Here is a 24,073-nt window from a genome sequence, read left to right on the forward strand (position 1 = left end):
AACGGGCACATGGATTGGTGGAAATATAAAAGAAACTTAGAGTATATTGCATTAAATTTAAAATAATCGTAAAGGTTCTATCATAAGTAAAAAAAGAGTGTTCCTAATGTATAACTTGTCATGAATGTGCTGAATGACATTGTTCAAGCTAACTTCACTATGACCTCAAAATTATATTTTAGTTCAAGGTCAATTAACAGTTTTTAATTCCAATGAATATCCAAAACTAATTATTCCTCTCAAATTAAATCTAAATGCAACATTGGATACATCTGCAAATTGATATAAAAACAAGAGCATTAATAGGAAAAAGAAATTAGCAATCGGAATCATTGTTCAATTCTCTCTTTATATGCGTTTCCATGATCCTATTATCACTCCATGTTGCTATTTATTATGGTAACTCATTTTACATTACTTGACTTCTATCGAAATATTACAAACCTGACTTATGTTGCAATATTCAACCATCGAAACAGAAACTTACCCATTGTCAAAATGACAGTATCCGACATTAGTGCTCTTAATGAATAATATTGATGTAGCTACAGGTTTTTCCGGCATCGAGAAAGTCTGCAATGTGTTAATGCGATTTTGATCTTAAATTGACAGATGTTTTCAGAAATTCTTGAAACACTTTTTATAGTTTCAAAAATATCAATGATCCACAATCTTTATTTTCCTATTTATTCTGACAAGAAATGAGGAGAAAACAATACGGCGTATGCCTTCAATTGATACGGATTTCTTGCCTTCCCGAATGTCCCGATTCTCCAAAGAATTCCGACCCTGTTAAAATTCCCAAAATTCTACAATGTAGCAAATGATGAAGTATATTTGTATTCGTTCTGTGTTAAACTGTTTTATATCAAAATAAGGTGAGACGGTACCAACGTATTTAATGGTCTCATATCAACATTTTGAATTGAAATGCTACCGTTATGACCCAGCCAGTCAATCCGAACTTTAACCTAATAGACTCTAATAAATTCACATGAAATGGTTAAAGTTTGTGAGTTTAGCTGAGCACAATGTATAAAACAGCTTTTATATAATGATTGCTGACCTATTTGGTATCCTAAATAACCTTACAAACCTTTTTATTTCGGCGCTGATCAAACTGTGTTATCAATTCAAAGGATATTCTCAAATGTTGCAAAAGTATATCATCTTCAGTACAAGCAATGACCTCCGTGTACGGATAGTAACTAATTTTGTTTCAAATGTTATTCTATGGAGCCAATGGTCGGAATAATTTTGGAGCTGAAGTGCCCAAAGTAATGAGACAAGCAAATACAGAAAAGAATATTTACTATGGCGTTTTTGATTGAAATCCACAATCATTCACTGACTAATGAACAAAGGTCACTAAGCACATTTGTCCCAATCTTTCGCCAACCAACTAATGTCAAAGAATGTATCTTTGCCGACATTGTCCAAGAACCTAACGAATTTATATATCCTTCAAGAAAATTAAATTAACAATGACGTTGAGTGTAAACAGTCAGGATAGTTGAGATTGAGACATATATCACTCAAAAACTCAGCTTAAAAATATGACTAGTAGGAATATTCCTGAGCTGCTAAAGGTTTCCAGCACTGCGAGAGGTGTGTTTCATCATTATTAAACTATATAGTTATTGTATGATATCGTACAATCGCAGCCGTCCATGCAAATGCATCTAGGCTTAGTAGACACATAATAGATCAATCACAGCCCAGGGTGTACAGAATAGGTTTTAAACAATTAGTCAAATAAACCAGGATGCTCTCCACAATGCGTTAATACATTAGTTTAGAATCAATGGATATAGGTCAATGCAGGTGGCATCAAAGCTTAATGTGTAGAATATACTATCCTTCTTATTTATTATTACTACTACTGCTGCTACTGCTGCTAATGATAATAATAATAATAATAATAATAATACAATAATGGGATAAACAAACTCGAAATATACCTAGTTCAAGAAATGGGTACAAAAAGAGCCATTTGTGCGACAGGAATACTACGCAAAATCATTGAGCTAAATTGCATAGGGGATCAATTTGTATTGTAGGATAAAAACAGTAACATATCCCTATGGGATCAATCGAGACTGAAAAGATATGCATTGATACTATCTGGGAACGTATTCGGATTGCAACTGAATTAAATGATATTGCTATTGAAATTGTTTTATATCACCGCGACTCCATAGGAAAGTAAACTATCGGAGTATGGGTCATGAGTAATATGACATGTTTATGCCTACCATATTAAGAAATGGTGTATAGAAACACAGATGCACATCAGCGATGTAAATCATGTTTACGTTAGGAACAGATCTAGCGCCATAAATGTATATCCAGTTTATAACATGTTTACAAACACACACAGACTTGCATAATAAATAAGGTTCATGCGAGGATATTCACGTTTGTTACATTCTTGTATTTCTCACTGTTGTTTTTTATCTTGCCTTGTAGCTTGTTTGTTTTGTTTTTTTTGTGTTCTTGCTGTTTATTAAGAACTCATGAAAATATAATTGCGCAGCATAATATGTAATTTGTATTTCTAAATGTGCTTAGAGAGGAGAGACTGGGCAGACCTATTTGCATGAAAACGCTAAATAGTCTAAGATTCACAATATATACATGTCTAGTAATGTTATTTTCAAGTATGTTTTGCCTCTTTATCGTTTTTATAATTGGAACATTACTGCTTTATATTTTTTAAACTTGCTAAAAGAAATAAGATAAATAAAACCACATACATTTAAATGAAGGGAATTGTTACTTCTATCTTCGAATCTTTGTTGAAACATCAATATTTAGGAAATAAGAAAACATTTTTTAAATTTATTATTAAATAATCTCGGTGTTACAACTTATTAATTCCCTTTGCCTGTGTGTAAACTAAATAAAGAAACAAAATAAGTTTAAAATGCAAATTAAAGGAACACATTGTTTGAAACGAATTTCCTGTGATAAATACACCGTGAATTTGAGAAGGGGATATATACTATAATTTAAACCTATATTAACTCCATTCTGCAGAATATGTGTCTTCGCCATCCAGTACATATTTTACGATCTGATGTATCATATGCATGTGCATTACCTTGATACAGAATCGGTACAGTATGTAACTACAATAGATGGTCGTAGATGAAAGATTTCGTTTAGCTTTATAGGCCTATATCTCTCTCATTGCTATATGTGCTTTCCGTTACAGATTTTAAATTCCGCTGCGGCCTATACAAGTACATTAACTTCAATCGAGAAAAGGTACAATATAAAAGTAAATAGCCGGGCGTGTATGAAAGATGAGATTTGATTTTATAGGCTTATATATCTCACATTATTATGTTCACTTCGCAGTAGGCACATGGAGTCAATGGTCGGATTGGACCCAGTGTACGCAGACATGTGGGAATAGCACCCGTCTTCGCGTGCGAATCTGTACCAGCCAAAACCACACAAGACATGAAAACGATTGCCCAGGAAACAGCGTCGAGTCTTTGACATGCATGGAAATGAACTGTCCAGGTAAAGACAATAACAATGTACAAATTGCACCAACAAACAATGAGCTTCTCCATAGTTAGAATTGAAAGAAAATCATATAACATGTAAAGTGTCAGAATTTACTGATTAGTACAATAGTCTCAAAATATGTCAGAGTCAAAGTTTCATAGTTTGGAAATCTTAACAACCGGTACAAAAAATAAGTGTCCTTCTTGATTAATGAATATAGTGCTTTCAGGGTGATTGTAGTAAGACACGTTCAGACATGTATCCAGAATACGAATTATAGTGTCACCAACCATTCTTTGCAATCTGTTCGTTTTGTATTTTGAACTCATAAATAAAATTCAACAGTTCACAGATGAAGACTAAGACTCCCGCTAAGCAGCCTTATCCCAGTTTCATCAGTCTGTCAAAAAGCTAAAGCGTTCTGTTAACATTGAATATTGTGACCAATAGATCTGTCATCAAAGGTACAATTCCAACAGAGTATTTAAGCTGCGATCCAGCTAAGAGATTTCCAGGTGAATTATGTCAGTGCAACGTTCACCACACATTATTTTACCATCCAGTTAGCTCTGGTACGTAAATACACATTGGCCATTGGCAAGGTATCCTGTTGATGCAACAACAGGCAAAATCATTGCACAAAACCTCTTGCTAGTATACCAAGATCGAATAAGTATTTTCAAGATAGGTCACCCGAATGGTCATTGTATTTCAGCTATTGCCGATGTCATCTCAAAACTGATTGTATTAAACCAAACTCTTCATTGCATTCTACGCGTGTTAGAGGTTTGCTAGCTTCAGTTTAATTCTAATTGTTTAATTACTTTCAAAGAACATTCTTTTCTGTTGAGCTATGCTCAATATGTTCCTATGTGTCCTCGTTTTATTCTATCATTTCTTCCGAGTCTGTTTTGATGACTTTTGGTTCACTTTTCATGGTCGTTTTGAAATGTCTGAAAGTAGGCTTACCTGTTTCGTCTAAAGCTTTCTGGTGAAAGAGCTGAATACATTGGAATCATTTGCCGTACGGTTGAGGTTTTTCTGTTTCTGAGAAATCGATTCGATCCATCAACGATTTTAATTCTTCTTGTGTCCCTTTTATATGTTTTGATCCTCCTTATATCATGGTACCTCCTAAGAGCGGTTTATGAATCAATACTAACATAAGAGCAGGCACTTTTAACAAGGGTCCCATCAGCATTGACAGATATTATCCGCTTTGATCCAGAGTCTTCTTTTTCTTCTTTATCATTTGACTGATGAGTATTTCCTAACCTTTGTTTATGTATATTAGAGACGTTTTCAGTTCCTTTCAGCACAATCAAATGATTTTCACAAAAGGTATCGATGGTTTCTTTAGGTGTGTTTTGTGTGACTTATTTTCGCATCTGAGGATTGGATTTAGTCAGTACTGACAAAACATCCCAATTTTTAACATAAGGAGGAGGGAGCCCCTTTTCTTTTCACCATTTTGAGGAAGGTTGTGTCTTGAGAGAACTACAAGGTTGGTGTGCACATCTTTTAGGTGATAATTTTTGTTTGCGGAGCAAAAAACATTAACGTGAATCTTACAACACTTCTATTTTATACTGGCATTAATCTCCACTGATTCTCTTCGCGTTGTATGATGGGAACAACTTGACATTGAAGTGTCTTCAACGGACTAAATTCATTTGTTAAATAAATCCAGCAACTTTCTTGAATGTATTCTTTGGTGAGGCCACATTTTAGCTGCAGCAGCAACAGCTGCTGAAGAATACGTCGTGGCTGCTACCGAAGAAGTTCCATAATACGATGTTCCCATTTTTGCATTAAATTAAGAAACATGGGTGATAAATCAAATTTGGCAGGCATCTTGTCCAACGGCGAAGAGAAAGCAGTTGGCGTAGGAGACATCAATCACCGAGCTGCATGGTTTTCTGGTGTTCGTACGCGTCCTGGCAAAATTACCTTCTCTATCTCTTCTCTCCCCCCTCCCCCCTCCCCCCCCCCTTGAGCAGTTTATTACGATTTTTCATCTTCTTTGGGCTTTTCTTGTAACCGCTACCAATATTCTTCATTGGTCAATTTTTGGGGGGTTGGCATTCTTACTTGCTTTAGCGTTTCCATTCGGATCCCATTTTAAAAGGGAACGAATAATGACATCTCTTTGAAAACCACTTCCACCCGGTTTCAAAATGTCTGAGTATCGATTATTGAATCTCCAAGTTGTGACAATGTCATTTTATGGTTTTTATTTATAAAAAAAGCGTTTGATTTGATGAAGGGTGTTTTTATGGTATTGACGTGCTGTAAAGTAAACCATCGAAATATTTCTTTGAGACTAGTTCTTGCAAACAATTTGCAACGGCTTGTGCATTTTGTTCGTGACTGATGTAATACAGTGCACGGATCAATTTATCTGGAAGATGAGATTGAAAAGAAGTCATGTTGACTACTGTTTCCAAGCAAAGAAGTATACGAATTTTTATAGCGTTTTGATTAATCAGAAAGACTTTAAAAAGGACGTGCAAAAATGACAGGCCCAATTTTTGAAAAAATATTTGTACAAAATCAAAACTAATTGCAAGTGGTACTTAATCTGTAAGTCAATAAACATGAGGTGATTGAGTGGCATCAGCCAATGTATTCCTAATTGTTTGGGTAACACATGCACTTTATAATTTACCCCCTTACATGCAAAATAAAGTTTAAATTATTTCTTCTTCGTCTTCTCCTAACATGTCTTCGAAGTTGAAAAGATGTATTCAACTTAAGTCGCAGACAATCTCGTGGTCCTCGTGAGGAATGCTCTCTAGAAACGATATGGATTCTCCTTGACTTGTTTAAAGTAATATGTAAGCCGATTGACACACTTTGTAACACCGAACTCTACGTTGGGGCCGGTGATCAAAGTGATTTGTGTTCCACCAAACGTCTGTCAAATTAGGTTTTGCTTGATTAGCTATTGCCAACAATCTACATGTGAAAGGGATGTCGAAAATACATTGAATCCCTGCTCTGGCGATCTACCTTTTCAATAAAGCTTTTGAGAGCAGAGGAAGGAAGAGGAGGAATATTAACCTTAGCTATAGTGTTGATAATTCTGAGATGAAAATCAGCAACACAAGATACTGTAAAAGTTGTATACATGTTTAGTATTTGTTTAGAGTCACAACAACAAACATGTTTACATTTAAAGCATTAAAATAGGAAAACAAATAAGAAATAAATTACGATGTAAATCAATAAGACACAAGTTAGAATCACCTAAACTGGATATAAACAAGTCAGTGTACAAATATTCTCGATCAAGGTGTGTCCCATGAAATACAGGTACACACTCTGGTGTTTTTCTTTTAGTGACTAACTGTTCTTTGTCTATAATATTTCCTGCGCGAAAGGTATTTTCCTCATTCTTTTCGATTTTGCAAAGATACTGTCTTGAACTGGTGATATATTTCTTCTTCCATGTCAAGTAATATTTCTTATTCTGCGTAGAGTTCTTCTACCACTACTCAAGCATTGTCTTTACTGTCATGTTCACTTCTGGCACTGGTTCTTCCTGTTTGGATCAGTTCTTTTCTCCATGCATCAAAGCTTAATCTTTTCAATCATAAACATTTTTCAAGTCGTGAACCTGATTTTCTACAGCACAAACTACGCACACTACTTGGACAGAATGGGGAGTCATTAAAGCGCGACAAATACTTTAAACAGAGATTGAGAAGAATCGGTCAGAAAAACGCAACACTTTGAACATAATGATGATCTCGTACACGGAACAACTTTGAGTGGCCATGATGTTTTGAATTTGCTTGTCATGAATAGTCCATATTGAATCTGATTGGAAACGAAATGCGAGAAAAGTATTCACTAACACGTATACTACACTTCGTCCAACATTCAGTGGAATCGTAGGTGGTGGAAACAACTGTTGTAAAATATTTTGGTAAAATTCTGCCTTATGAACACTGCCATCGGTGTTTTAAACGACATTTGCTGTAATACTAAAGACAAAGATCGAGGCATGTTAAACATGTATATCCATAAAGCATTTTGTCTCTGTCAATAGTTTCCCAAGAATAAGTCCTCGTATACTGTGGAAAGATATCAAGAAATGATTTCGAGCTTGCGTTTCACTTCATAATATCTTTGTAAATGCTTCCCGGTAGCTCCAAAGGCAGATTCCGAATGTAATCTTCTAAACTAGTCATTTACAATTATGCCTCTCTTCCGGGAGGGGGATATTAAAACTTTTGCCAAACGGTAATGGTGAAAATGATATTGAAACAGATCAGTCACTAACTCACACACTACACTCTATGAAGACATAACTTCTTGAAGCGACCCTTCTTTCAAATATGTTTTGTAATCCTCAGAAATGCTAAATTATAAGTAGACATAGAAGCGGACGCTTCAACCATTTAGGCAACCGGAGCGGTAAGGAAACAGATGCCACGACCTTGAAATATGCACGGACTAGAAACATGTGTCAACAGAAGCAAAGCTGAATTGCATTTTATCCTGGACATTCATATTTGTAGTTGCCCCATGTCTAATCATTTAAACAATTTCAGAACAAAGCGATTATAGCATTCAGGGACTACGTTAAATCGGCTATGTCACAAAGGAAGCATTTATTCTTTGTGTTTCACTATATGTACGAGATCTTTATAAATGCATTATCTTGGTTCAGGATGCCTACTACGAATGTTCTCTCCATGAGGAATATATTATTTTGGACCGACCGAAAAAAGGTAATGACTAGACTTGGTCCTTCCAGATGTTTATGACCATTTCCCATTGAACATCTGAAATCAACTTTCAAAGTCAGAGTAGGCACTCAAAGCCACACTAAACGTTTAAACTTCTTTAATTGTATCATCTCCATGAGATAGTGCTGATGGTATCTAGAGTGGTTTGCATGTGCATGGATGAGATAGATAGGCAGTCACACCTACGACATCACGTTATCAGTAGTACAGAAAGGTCGTGCTGTATCGTGTTTGGTACTAATGCAGTAAGGTACACGAACGGCATTGCTGTCGACGGTAGTATAGAAGCAGCAAGGTCGTCTTGAATCGCTGATGTCACAAGGCATGGCATCGATCTAACCGTACGACAGCATCGAACTGGAGTTCATGATCGAACTTGATAACTGTATTGAGCTCCTTGGCCAGTTGCTGTAATCAATTATTCATCTTTCTGAGTTGGAGTTTGTACTCAAAATGAAGTATTTTTTCTTGGAAGTCTTTATACTAGAGACCGATAACGTTCCTAATTTGCCGTGAGAGGGTAATCTGTTCCTATCTTTAAATCATTTTTTATTTTGGTCAATCGATTTATGCAATAGCAATATTTAGTCATGACCGAAGGAAATTTGTGTTCTTTGAACTTGTAGTCGGCAGTGGATTCATCACATGGTTGCTGTGTCGAAGTCATGGTCAATCTTGGTGACTGTCTTGGAACTCTTTATATTGGAGTTCAGCTTGTCCGTATGATGACGTATCGTGGTCTGAAAGTCGAACTCGTTTCTTGTACACAATGTTATAAACTTTTCTTAAGGACGACTAATGATTATTTGCTTTTTAATTTTCACCTGTCGGTATCTGTATTGATATGTGCATTTTGGTGACCACCGCTTGCAAAACTGATAATAGTGTACTATGATATCCTTTGATTTGTTGGGTCATGGCTATGATGGTGATGGATGTACTATTGGTATCAAATTAAAAAGACTCGGATCTCCCAAGTATTCCGTCTTGGGCAATTTCAGACGTTGTACCCGTTTTCCCCTACAAAAAATTTGAATGATCGTCTACCTTCTTTCATAAGTAATGCATTCAAAGGAATTGTACTATTCTTTGAATTTTTCTTCGCCTTCGGGAGTCTTCCAAAAAAGGATACACACTCGCTTAAAGTTTTAGAATAGCAAACAAATCGTTAACGTAGCCTGAGAAATTTTCTGGACTCTAGTCGTTGTCCATTATGTAATTTTCTGTGGTAGGAAATGTCCACATTTTGTAGACTTGTATTGGTCAGTATCCAAGATCCATGGAAATAAATAATTGTAATGTGTGTTTCACCGTAGGCCTATATGACCTTTGGTTGGATTAAAGCATTTAACATTTTAAAATGGATAATGTTCTATTGGGGACCGAACCAATTTGTAATAGAAAACTAATATTTAGCAGCATTATGGTCTGAAACTGTTGCATCCCAAACAAGTAATAGTAAGAGAAACGTATAGAAATTAAACTGGTCACCACATATCCAGAAATATTTCCAATTTGAATACTTGCAATTCCTTTAATTTTTACATGTAGAAGATGACATAATCTACATGCTATTATTAATAAGAAAATCTTAGAGTCTATTAGCTAAGGGACCATTTTCTTAAGACAGTGGCTGAAATAGTATGCAGAATGACAGTATAATGAACATACAACAGGCTGTAAATGTAAGACATATGTTTCCTTTGCATCTTGATGCTTTGTTTGTTTTCTTTGACAATAGCGTAATCTCAATTTCATGTTGGAAGATATAGCTTCCGGGTCCATTATTTAATTCTGAAATAATGTCGATTATATCAGCATGTCCCCGATCTCTAATAGTTCGTAGTGTTTTCCTATCCAGCTTTAAGAAATGAAGTTATAACACTTCTCTAACAGTGAGCTAATTGCACACATTTCGAACTGCGCAGTAAACGAGAACTTTTCAGTACTGAACATCAGTTCTAGCTCTATTTTATTTCCTTCGAACATGCTGAATTTACACATGTTTGCTCCTGTCGATTTTTAGGCTTAAAATTCAATTTTGTGGGCGTGAAAATCGGCCATAAAATCTGTCTCCTTCTTTCACATTAATGGAAGCAGGCCATACAGTGTCATAAAACCTGCCCCTTTTTTAAGCTATTATTGAAATTGGACATATAGTGTCCTAAAGACTGCCTCTTTCTTAAAAAGTAATGGAAACAGACAATACAGCGTCCTAAAATCTGCCTTATTCTTACACAGTAATGGAAACAAACCATATCGCGTCCTACAATCTGCCTCTTTCTTACACAGTAATGAAACAGACCATACAGCGTTATAAAGTCTTCCTCTTTCTTAATAAGTAATGGAAGTCGGCCGAACAGTATCCACAAGTCTATTTCTTTCTACATAATGCATAGTGGCTAATAGCATTTCTAAAAGTGCTGCATCCAATTTGTAGCTTTATCTTGTGCATAGACTTACAGACCAAGTTAAATAATAAAAATAAAAATAACAAATGGGGATAGTTATGAGAGACGAACACTACTTCAATATGTCCCAATTGTAAACAAATAACACACAAGAAAGAGGTTTTGAGTATTTATGAAAGCTTTGGTTGAGCTGTTGAATGGATTTACTTCACGTCAATCCGATTGATGAAGCGAGTTTTTAAAATCACTGAACAGTGTCCGTTTTAAAAAGAAAAAACAGAAAATGTTTATAAAAAGCACTAAACAGTATTTGTTTCTAAGCTGTGCTGAACAGTATTTGTTTCTAAAAGCACGGAACAGTATTTGTTTCAACGTCACGGATCAGTATTTGTTTCTATCAGCACTGAACGGTGTTTCGTTCTAAAAAGCAGTGAATAACGTTTGTTTAAAACATCACAAAACATTGTTAGTTGGAAACAGCACGGAGCAGTGTTCGTTTCATAAAACACAGAACTGTATTGAATCAAATTTAAGACAAGGCATCCAGACTAAAAGCTTTATTATATAACAAGGCTATCAAATCTAACCACTGCAAATGAAAAGGCTTTGAACATTTTCTTTCAAAATAACACTGAACAGACTTTTACAATATTTGACAAAAATTATCTAGAATAAATTAAAACTTTGTAAAAATGACGTAATCTTTTAACCGTCTCAAATCGTTTCAGACATTGTTTAATAGAATTAGAGAGAAGGTGACACAAAGTAAGTTTAATAAAGGCATTTCAAGTGTATACATATGAAGCCCATGCGACATCGAATGTGAATGCTATTTGGAAACAAATAAAACGCTTAAACCATTTTTTTGAAACATCAATTTGATTTGATCAAAATTGGAAGAAGCATTTTCACACAAAGTTTTTATACTTGTGCACAAATGATTCAAATCAGTTCTCAAATAGGGCTGCCATTGCTAACAATATCAATCAACGTTTCCTCAAAAACAACAGAAGAAATTTTGACCAAATGCAAGAGAAAGCATCCTGGATATGTAGGCCTTATGCGGGTGTAAACGGGTGTCTTAATAATCTGAGGATAGGGCTGCGATTAGGATAAAAAGTATTCTTTGCTCTTTTAAGGTATTGTTTTATTTCACAATACAATGCCAGTCACAGCATACAGCGTGAACATATCATTCGGAAAGGTTAACGCGTATTTTAATATCGCAGTCCCTCGATAATTTATGATGCTACCTATAGTTGTCGTTGTAATGATGAGCTCGGAGATTACCTAACTTTTATTTGTAATGATGAGGACGGTGAGAATCTAAGTTATCGTTGAAACGATGAGGACAGTGACTACATAAGTAATTAATATAATTATAATAACGGTGATTACCTACAGCTATAATTCTAAGAACGGTGACTACCTAAGTTGTAATGATGAGGACTGTATCTAGTATAATTATCGTTATAATGAATAAAACGGTGATTACTTAAGTCATCGTTGTGATAATTAGAACGCTGATTACGTATGCCTTTCTGGATTTTACAAAATGGTAAATAAGTAATGGCTTAATTTATTTTTTGCAAAGTATTGTTTTTCACCAGCTTTATTTTCTGGACATCATTCTCAGACTGCCAAATCAATGAAACACTCATTCCCTAAAATATCCCGCAAAATAAATTGTTTTTTATCTCATCTTTGTCAAGGAAACAAGGGAGATATTATAGCATTATTTCATTTGTTTTCATCGTCCGCCACGTTAGTGGGCGGCGGATCTCGGAGAATGGTGAGACAAGGTGTTTGGGGAACCCATGTCTACGAAAAAGGCAAACCTCGGTGTTCCGAGGAACCATTGTCTATGAGACAGGCGAAACACAGTATTCCGAGGAACGAATGTCTAGGAGACATTTAAAGTGTTGACAGCATGATACCTAGGAACAATAAATCAGTAGAAGTGTCCTCATATATTATGTAGAAAAGACAAAGTATATGATCTGTATGGAATCAAAAGTATATCATATCTCTTAGAAATTAAACACTCCGATCATGATGATAATGAGATTTATAAAATAAAACACTTCTCCTGCTGATAATTACTTGACAATTTTGCAGTCTTGAAATTCATAATTTACCGTTTCAAACAAGAATTCCCTGGCTGTTTTGTATGGTTACATTTATTCCGCATACAGACAACAAGAAAACAAATCTAAATTTGCATCTTGCTAAAGACATAAAAGGGTGTAAAACAAAAGTAGATAAGTCGCCATACACCCATGCTTCATTTATAATTCCACGATCCTTAATGGATTTATCATAGTCTAAAAATACTGCATAGACTCTACCCTTACGTTTACTTAAATATTTAGAGATTTATGTAAATAATACAAACATACAATCAAATATAGAATAAACTGTTCTAAAACCTGCTTCTTCTTTGCCACGTAAATTTTTTATGTTCACCCATTCATTTGTTATATTATTTAAATTCCATGTAAACACATTGTTTTCTACAGGTAATAAACTATTATTCTTAAGTTGACAGGTTGGCTTGCTTCACTTTTCTTCAAAATTGGCACAGTGATAACACTTGGCTAATAGTCTAGATAATATACAATGCCGAATAGTTTATTAAATTATATTTTTTACGATGTGTGCAATTATATTCATATACATATAAAGAAATCGCTAGATAAATTGTCTACTCCCCAGATTAGTCATATTACAGTTTACTCAGTGATAGGCGAACTTATTCTTCAGTGATACTAATATCTAGATTATCATGATCAATTTCATGGTTGCATGTTCCTGTAACAACAGAAAAGATTTCGAAACAATTGCAATATTCATATTCATAATCAAAGTAAGTTGTGGATTTCATACTGTTATGTAGACGCGTACTCGGATTCCTTACAATATGAAATAAATGTATTGCATTTCTCGTGTATAATGCAGAACAATGCCTATTTCATTCATCAAATGCATTTTAGTTTTCCTTGCTTCTTCTAAGAGACTTTTACATATTTCCATACAATTTAAAATTCTCAAATGACCCTAAGGGTAGCTTGTATTCTGAACTTCCGTACACATCATGAGACTTTCATTTCAGTTTCTACACAATAATCTCTCTAATCAAGACCACAGCTTAGAATTGTTTTCTTGCAGATGTAAGAGCAAGAGTTCTCTTTCTATTGACTGTTTACATCGGGTTTGCTGCATCATTGCAAATAAAAGTAATTGTTTCGATTTAATCATAGAGTTTGCTATACCTGATGTCACTTAAAATCAATCAGATCAGTATTGTTGTGATCATTGCTCTAGGACAGTTGGATAAAAGAGAGAACCTCTTCTTTATTCAATATCTATTCATTCCTTACCTTACCACCAGAGTCAGGTATACTTCTCTATATCAGTCTGCACAAGTAGTCATAACACAATACAGTGGGTATGCGTGAAGATTCCAATCAATCACGAAAGTCAAGTTAAGATATGATTTTAAAACAAATACGTCAGCTAAAACATAATCTATTGCTAATGCCTAGTTGCCATGAATACATTTATTTTACCCTATGCTTTTACTTGATCCGTATTTACTATTAACGATCCTTAATCCAGTCATCCGAAATGGACGTAGAAGCTTTCTCCGCAGTGATTTATCTACCTTTCGTCTTGATAAAGCCCGACCATTTTTTTTCATCGGCTTCTATACAATTTAAATAGGCCTCGAGTAGGTCTATCACACTACAATAGTTAATAAAATCGGATACAGTAAACGTATAATCATAACTCCCAGCCACAATTATCATTTTATCGTCATATCTTCAGCATACTTTGTGTTTAGGTAACCTGTTTCATTTTCGACAAAATGCCCATGTAGTTATGTCAGACGGAACGGATGAATATTCTGATGATATATACGAAACACCGGAAATGAAGTTCCATTTCAGAATGCAAGCCTCAGTTGATATAACTAACCAAGCATATTTGTATATATTTGTTTCTTTGGATATATTGAAATGCGTGAATAGGGACTAAAGAAAATCACCCAAAGGTAACACTTGTGACGAAATACAATTTAACTATTTGTTTAACATTGCAAAAAACTTACAAAGTTTTAACATATAAAATCACAAACATTCTAACTTCTACTCCTTTTCATTATGTGTTTGAATGCGTCTTTGTGTATTCATATAATAATAATAATAATAATAATAATAATAATAATAATTGAAATAACAAGTTTTATTAGCAATAATTGTTATTGTAGATGTAGTAACCACGGTTTTACAATAACAAGCCATAACAACTTCATTAAAATGCTCTCTACGGACCAGAAACTGGTATGGCTTTATTAGGTCTCAGCTTGGAGACAGTACACCAACTATCGTCTTGCCATGAGTTAGTAGTAATCCTTGTAGTTTCTAAACATTAAAGAATAAAACGTCAAAAGCACTTAAAGCAATTGAGTTACCACAGTGCTATCAGAAGTCAATTGCACTCTTAGACATCAACTCTTAATTAATCTATCATAACATATTTCACATCAAAATGCGAATTTCTCGATTCACAGTCCTAAGGTGAACCTTCATGTCATCACTCGCAAACAGCATGTAATAACATTATCACATCTTTACTATGTTTTATCTAGCGTAATTCTTTTCAGATCACTTCTCCAATTAAACAGTTTTCACAATTGTCAAATTCGAACGGTTTGACAGTGTTAAATATTTATCATGAGAAAGTGACGAAAAGCTAATATATCTGAACGCCTTTGCACTGGTGCCTGCAATGTTATTTGTTATTGAAGAATAACTGCAGCAGGCGTTCTATACTATTTACTAAATACAAGATATCAGTACAGTTAATAAGGGAAGTAAAGACTGCCCTGAAAGTGTTTTTCCCATAAAACATAAACCCTAGTGAATGTATAACATAATCCAGCTGTTGGTGTATACCAGTAGTAATCCAGTGTGGAATATCTGCATACATAAACTGTCAAGTGATTTTTCAAAGCTAATTAGATACAGGTTTACACTACAAAACAAGCTACCTAAGCTTCATATTTACAAATTCAGTCTCTCATGTGGCTTTTACAATCTCCCCGAACGTGTGAACTATCCCTTTTGACCGGTTGGCACAGCTTTGTTTTCATCTGAGTCAGACAAAGTATCAGGGTTTGAAATAGTCACTCTGAGAGGCCCTGATAGTGTGATAGGCATGGAAATTAAATTTCTCCCATTACGACGTATCTCTACAAAGTCAGCTACAACCATGTACGAAGTTTAGATGCCACCGATTTTAACAATACCTGAAGAAAAGTGATCTTTAATCCGTATTTTATTCCCTACCTAAACCTTCTTCATATTTTGGACGCGATAACGACTCTCATATTTTCTCTTCTGAGTCTGCCTTTGGTACTTTTCCGATTTCTTCAGTTTCAGTAAATCTGGCCATCTCGGTTGTAACATTTTTGGTGATATGGCAGAGTAGTTCGTAATTTTATTCCCATCAATAACTCGTCAGTGCTGTATGCATTCGGTAATGGTGTTATGCGATATGTCACCAGACCTATGTAAGGATCGTTTGCTTTTTTAAGCATTCTTCTAATTGTTTGAACAGCTCTTTCGGAGAGACCATTGCTCTCTGAATATTTTGCACTACTTGTAATATGCCTGAATCCATAATGTGTCGCAAATTCTTTGAGTATTTCAGATGTTTATTGGTACCCATTTTCTGAAACTTATACTTCTGGTATACCGAGTCGAGCAAAGATTGATTTCAGATGACTGACAATTGCTTTTAATCCTGTGCCTTGCAATTTTGTTATTTCGATGTACAGTGAAAAATAATCAATCACCAAAAGATATATTTGACCATTAAGTTCAAACAAGTCTGAAGCGACTCTTTGCCGAGGTCGACTTGGAAATTCATTTGGTATCATTGGTTTAGCTTGATCTCTTGAGTTTTCGGTGCAGATTTTGGCAAGACTTTACCAAGTGTTCTAGCTAAGTATTTAGTGCTTTGCACCAAAATGACATTTTGGCGCGATCTCGGCATTTAACAATGCCTTGGTGACCATCGTGAATTATCTCTAGGATTTCTTTTTGAAGTGCTTCTGGTACGATCAGGCGTGTACCTTTCATTACAGACCATTTTTAAATGTAAATTCACCTCTATCTGCCCAGTACATTTCAAGTTTTCCGTCAATAGCGGATTTCTCTTGATACTCCTTTTTATAAAATTTTACAAGTTGTTTGCAAATTGAATCATTTCGATATTCAGATTGTTTTTCTCAAGTCGAGTATTTGATGCGGGCAAATTACTGACTACGAAATCAACATAGGCGATAGTTTCAGCCTGAAGTTCTCTGTCACTCTCAGAGTGATAACTTAATGGTGCTCTGGATAGAGCATCAGCAGTTAATAGATTTTTGCCATCAATATGAACTATACAAAAGTTTAATCTCATCAAACACATTCTATTTTGGTGAATTCTAGTGGGTAAATCTCCCAAGATGTTTTTGCTCATTAGTGGTACTAATAGCTTACGGTCAATTTTAAGTTTGAATTGTGACCCAATTAAATAGATACTGAAGCGTTCTCATGCCCAAGTGATTCCAAGGGCCTCTGTTTCTATTGAGCAAAGCGTTGCTCAGTTTCTGACATACCTGGCGTTGCGAATGGCACCGGTCTCAGAGTGCTACCGTGCCTCTGCCGTAGTACAGCACCTAGTCCAAATAAAGATACATCTGCAAATACCGCTATTTCTCTATCTGGATCATAAAGTGCTAACGTTGGTGAAGATATCATTTCTTGCGTGATATTTCTAAAAGCTTGGTCTTGATCTGGACCCAATGTACACGAGATATTACCTTCAAAAGCTCACGGAACAGTTTTGATTTTTCTGCCAAATTTGGGCTAAATTTACTAAGCTGATTTGCCATGCTGAGGAATTGTCGTTTATCTGTGCATTTCGGTGTTTCCATTTCAGTTATAATTTTAACATTTTCCGGAGCAGGTCGGCAAACATTTTCTTCAACACCATGCCCAAGAAACATAATGGATGTTCTCGAAAATTCACACTTTTCAGCGTTCAAAGTCACACTGCCCTTTTGAATTGATTTCATGACCATTTCTAGTCTTTCGTCATGCTGTTTCTGCGTTTCCCCACAAACAAGAACATTGTCCATCTGACAAAGTATTCCTCCACGTAGCTCCAGTGTTTCTGACATCCTTTTCTGAAAAACATCAGGCGCGGAATTGATTCTAAGTGGAGGGCGATAAAATAAAACTACCAAAAGGAGTAATAAACGTTGTAAGTCGGCATACATCTTCTGACAGTTGTATCTGCCAAAAAACCTCAGTTTGCATCAAGTTTGGTGACAAACGTCCCACCGGTTAGTTTTTCAAGGGATTATACAGTAGGTGGTTCTCTCTTTTAACTGATTCATTCAGTTTAGTAAGATCCAGGCAAATTCTTATCGTACCGTTTGATTTTGGAAAGTCAACCATTGCTGCGCAACACTCACTGGGCTCATCTACTTTTCAAATAACACCGATTTATTCGCATTCGATCCAACTCCTCTTGAACTTTATTCAATAAAGGGATAGGAACCTTTCTTGGGTAGATGACGCAGATGAAACAAGTCTGCTCATTAACTGGAAGGACGATAGCATTTTACTGGTTGATGTTACCTGTAAAATAGAGGTCTAGGATTTTTGTTTTAACAAAAAGTACAACTAATTCGTCCGTGTTATTTTTCCCCTACCTGTGGAAGTCTAAAGACTTCTGAATAAATGTCTAAATGGTCAGTAAGATGATTGATTGTTTTAAAAACTATACCTGCAGTCTTGCTAGTACGGTTACTACTATACTGTTGCAAACTACTGTTTATATAATTTATTAGGAGGTAACTGGGTAAAATACAACACCTAATTAAAGCGAAGCAATGCCTTTGGCTCTTCGTCTTGACATGTGGGATATCATTTCAACTGTGAGGTGAAAAATATGTTAATTTCTTTTCTCGACTCAATGGTCATAAACTAAATAACGGAAAGAAGCGAAACCAATGGGTTTTGTTAAACTTAAATAATTTAATTTTCATAGTTATCAATGAAAATGTGAGAGGAACTTAAAGTATAATGGCATGAATCCAAAGTAGCAATGATAAAATTATATGAAAGTCAAACCTCATGAAAAGATTCCGTATAAATTTCGAAACCGGAAATGTACTGGTCATCCAAGAATCATAACGTTGTCAAGACGGCATTGTCCGATTGTAACTAACGTAGATATAAATTCTAATTGTCAGATACTAGCTTGCCTTTGAGTACTTTGTCGGCAATTGGTACCCTGAATACGACAACAACGCCTCCGTCCGGTACCCTACATCCAGGGACTGATTCACCTCATCCAGCAATAACTACGGCAGCATCACACAGTATGAGTACAAGTAAGCATACCATAATAGAGAATCCTGTGAATATATTTAATCATTTTAAAATAAATTTAATAAATAAAAATGAAATGTATTGTATTTTTCGTGTATAATGCAGAACAGGCCTTTACATATTTATATAGAATTTATAATTCTCAAAAGACTCTCAGGGTGGTTTGTATTCTGATCTTCCGTGCACATCATAAGACTTTCATTTCAGCTTCTACACAATAATCTCTATAATCAAAACCACAGCTTAGAATTGTTTTCTTGCAGATGTCAGAGCAAGAGTTCGCTTTCTATTAACTGTTTACATTGGGGTTGCTGCATCATTGCAAATAACAGTAATTGTTTTAATGTAATAATTGAGTTTGTTATAGCTGATGTCATTTAAAATAAATCAGATCAGTATTTCTGGGAACATTTCTCTATGAAACAAGCTACCTAAGCTTCATATTTACAAATTCAGTCTCTCATGTGGTTTCTACAATCACCTCGAACGTGTGAACTATCCCTTTTGACCGGTTGGCACAGCCTTGTTTTCATCTGAGTCAGACAAAGTATCAGGGTTTGAAATAGTCACTCTGAGAGGCCCCGATAGTGTGATAGGCATGGAAATTAAATTTCTCCTATTACGCCGTATCTCTCCGACCTCAGTTACTACCATGTATGAACGAGCTTTAGATGCCTCCGATTTAACAATGCCTGAAGAAAAGTGATCATTAATCCATATTGTATTCCCTACCTGAAGTCTTTTCATATCTTGGACACGATATCGACTCTCATATTTACTCTTCTGTGTTTGTCTTTGACAGTTTTCCGATTTCTTCAGTTTCAGTAAATCTGGCCATCTCGGTTGTAACATTTTTGTGCCATTGCCAAAGTAGTTTGTAATTTTATTCCCATCAATAACTCGACAGTGCTGTATGCATTCGGTAATGATGTTCCGCGATATGTCAAAAGAGCTATGTAAGGATCGTTTGCTTTTTTAAGCATTCTTCTGATTGTTTGAACAGCTCTTTCGGAGAGACCATTGCTCTCTGAATATTTTGCACTACTTGTAATATGCCTGAATCCATAATGTGTCGCAAATTCTTTGAGTATTTCAGATGTTTATTGGTACCCATTTTCTGAAACTTATACTTCTGGTATACCGAGTCGAGCAAAGATTGATTTCAGATGACTGACAATTGCTTTTAATCCTGTGCCTTGCAATTTTGTTATTTCGATGTACAGTGAAAAATAATCAATCACCAAAAGATATATTTGACCATTAAGTTCAAACAAGTCTGAAGCGACACTTTGCCGAGGTCGACTTGGAAATTCATTTGGTATCATTGGTTTAGCTTGATCTCTTGAGTTTTCGGTGCAGATTTTGGCAAGACTTTACCAAGTGTTCTAACTGAGTATTTAGTGCTTTGCACCAAAATGACGTTTTGGTGCGATCTCGGCATTTAACAATTCCTTGGTGACCATCGTGAATTATCTCTAGGATTTCTTTTTGAAGTGCTTCTGGTACGATCAGGCGTGTACCTTTCATTACAGACCAATTTAAATGTAAATTCACCTCTATCTGCCCAGTACATTTCAAGTTTTCCGTCAATAGCGGATTTCTCTTGCCACTCCTTTTCAAAAATTTTACAAGTTGTTTGCAAATTGAACCATTTCGATATTCAGAATGTTTTTCTCAAGTCGAGTATTTGATGCGGGCAAATTACTGACTACGAAATCAACATAGGCGATAGTTTCAGCCTGAAGTTCTCTGTCGCTCTCAGAGTGATAACTTAATGGTGCTCTGGATAGAGCATCAGCAGTTAATAGATTTTTGCCACCAATATGAACTATACAAAAGTTTAATCTCATCAAACACATTCTATTTTGGTGAATTCTAGTGGGTAAATCTCCCAAGATGTTTTTGCTCATTAGTGGTACTAATAGCTTACGGTCAATTTTAAGTTTGAATTGTGACCCAATTAAATAGATACTGAAGCGTTCTCATGCCCAAGTGATTGCAAGGGCCTCTTTTTCTATTGAGCAAAGCGTTGCTCAGTTTCTGACATACCTGGCGTTGCGAATGGCACTGGTCTCAGAGTGCTCCCGTGCTTCTGCCGTAGTACAGCACCTAGTCCAAATAAAGATACATCTGCAAATACCGCTATTTCTCTATCTGGATCATAAAGTGCTAACGTTGGTGAAGATATCATTTCTTGCGTGATATTTCTAAAGCTTGGTCTTGATCTGGACCCTAAATCCACGAGATTTTACACTCAAAAGCTCACTTAACGGTTTTGATTTTTCTGCCAAATTTGGGCTAAATTTACTAAGCTGATTTGCCATGCTGAGGAATTGTCGTTTATCTGTGCATTTCGGTGTTTCCATTTCAGTTATAATTTTAACATTTTCCGGAGCAGGTCGGCAAACTTTTTTTTCAACACCATGCCTAAGAAACATAATGGATGGTCTTGAAAATTCAAACTTTGCAGCGTTCAAAGTCACACTGCCCTTTTGAATTGACTTCATGACCATTTCTAGTCCTTCGTCATGCTGTTTCTGCGTTTCCCCACAAACAAGAACATTGTCCATCTGACAAAGTATTCCTCCACGTGGCTTCAGTGTTTCTGACATCCTTTTCTGAAAAACATCAGGCGCGGAATTGATTCTAAGTGGAGGGCGATAAAAAAAAAACTACCAAAAGGAGTAATGAACGTTGTAAGTCGGCATACATCTTCTGACAGTTGTATCTGCCAAAAAACCTCAGTTTGCATCAAGTTTGGTGACAAACGTCCCACCGGTTAGTTTTTCAAGGGATTATACAGTAGGTGGTTCTCTCTTTTAACTGATTCATTCAGTTTAGTAAGATCCAGGCAAATTCTTATCGTACCGTTTGATTTTGGAAAGTCAACCATTGCTGCGCAACACTCACTGGGCTCATCTACTTTTCAAATAACACCGATTTATTCGCATTCGATCCAACTCCTCTTGAACTTTATTCAATAAAGGGATAGGAACCTTTCTTGGGTAGATGACGCAGATGAAACAAGTCTGCTCATTAACTGGAAGGACGATAGCATTTTACTGGTTGATGTTACCTGTAAAATAGAGGTCTAGGATTTTTGTTTTAACAAAAAGTACAACTAATTCGTCCGTGTTATTTTTCCCCTACCTGTGGAAGTCTAAAGACTTCTGAATAAATGTCTAAATGGTCAGTAAGATGATTGATTGTTTTAAAAACTATACCTGCAGTCTTGCTAGTACGGTTACTACTATACTGTTGCAAACTACTGTTTATATAATTTATTAGGAGGTAACTGGGTAAAATACAACACCTAATTAAAGCGAAGCAATGCCTTTGGCTCTTCGTCTTGACATGTGGGATATCATTTCAACTGTGAGGTGAAAAATATGTTAATTTCTTTTCTCGACTCAATGGTCATAAACTAAATAACGGAAAGAAGCGAAACCAATGGGTTTTGTTAAAATTAAATAATTTAATTTTCATAGTTATCAATGAAAATGTGAGAGGAACTTAAAGTATAATGGCATGAATCCAAAGTAGCAATGATAAAATTATATGAAAGTCAAACCTCATGAAAAGATTCCGTATAAATTTCGAAACCGGAAATGTACTGGTCATCCAAGAATCATAACGTTGTCAAGACGGCATTGTCCGATTGTAACTAACGTAGATATAAATTCTAATTGTCAGATACTAGCTTGCCTTTGAGTACTTTGTCGGCAATTGGTACCCTGAATACGACAACAACGCCTCCGTCTGGTACCCTACATCCAGGGACTGATTCACCTCATCCAGCAATAACTACGGCAGCATCACACAGTATGAGTACAAGTAAGCATACCATAATAGAGAATCCTGTGAATATATTTAATCATTTTAAAATAAATTTAAATTGTTACAATTTTCAACAAAAACATTAAACAATAAAAAATTTTAAAATTATAAATATTACAATTATAAAGGTTATGTTAATAGAAATTAGATCTCAGAAAAGATTAGTGCTGTCAAATGTAACATTTGCCAAACAAACAATAAACACATTTATATAATAATAATAAAAATTACAAAATTACACCAGTGAACAGTCATAAAACATTCAAGCCCCTCTTCCTGTCTATCATGTGTAGGTACTTTGTTACAACTGTTACTACCGCTGCGAATACTACTGCTAATACTACTACTACTAATACGTAACGCTATTACTAAATTACAAGAACAACAACAACAACAACAATAATGATGATGATGATAATAATAATAATAATAATAATAATGTTTCTCTGAAATACACTCCACCGACACGTGATCCACACCCAGACATCGTGCAGTTCAACATGGAAATTTCGATTAATAGAGGAACATCATATCTATTGAAAGAATTTCACTTACAACTAATCATTATTATACTATTTATAATTTGAGTGAAATGCAAACATACATTTACATCTTATAATCTGCATAATAGATCTTCCCAACTCATTATACACGAATCAGTTTCGAATAGCTTTGATATAGCAAGAATATATTTTAAAAATGACAAATGAACTTTTGCAATATAACTGGCATCATAAACCCTCCAAACTTCAACCCTGTAACTCCCCTCTTCCTGTCTGCTAACAAGTGTTTTGGATGGTTCAAACTAAGGAAAGGAGTTGACGCGGTAAATAACAAACTTAGCAAACACCCATAAGACAGTTGTATTCAGCAATAAAAACATCGTTGTCCTTACCTCATGTTTGCAAATCATTGAGAATTGTCTTAATATTGCTTAACATTTTTCAACTACTGTTTTCTTTTACAAGCTTTTGGTGCACTAAACTTCTCTCTGATTCTAGCAATGGATTTATCATAGTCTAAAAATACCGCATAAACTCTACCTTTATGTGTTCTTAAATATTTGGGGATTGATGTATATAATCCGAAAATCCAT

The 24,073-nt window shown here is 35.3% G+C and overlaps 1 protein-coding gene across 9 annotated transcripts in view; it reads left to right on the plus strand.

Annotated features, from left to right (window-relative positions):
* LOC149793060 (A disintegrin and metalloproteinase with thrombospondin motifs adt-1-like) overlaps positions 1 to 24,073 on the plus strand; it is a 199,895-nt gene that overhangs the window by 135,028 nt on the left and 40,794 nt on the right. For all 9 annotated transcript variants that reach the window (XM_089966949.1, XM_089966950.1, XM_089966952.1 and 6 more), the window contains 3 exons: positions 3,364 to 3,531; positions 19,002 to 19,142; positions 22,834 to 22,974. In XM_089966949.1, the coding sequence (XP_089823075.1) occupies positions 3,364 to 3,531; positions 19,002 to 19,142; positions 22,834 to 22,974 (450 nt within the window). The remainder of the gene's footprint in view (positions 1 to 3,363; positions 3,532 to 19,001; positions 19,143 to 22,833; positions 22,975 to 24,073) is intronic.

The sequence above is a fragment of the Sinohyriopsis cumingii genome, chromosome 8 (genome assembly GCF_028554795.1).
Source record: "Sinohyriopsis cumingii isolate HCF-2022 chromosome 8, ASM2855479v2, whole genome shotgun sequence".
NCBI lineage: Eukaryota > Metazoa > Mollusca > Bivalvia > Unionida > Unionidae > Sinohyriopsis > Sinohyriopsis cumingii.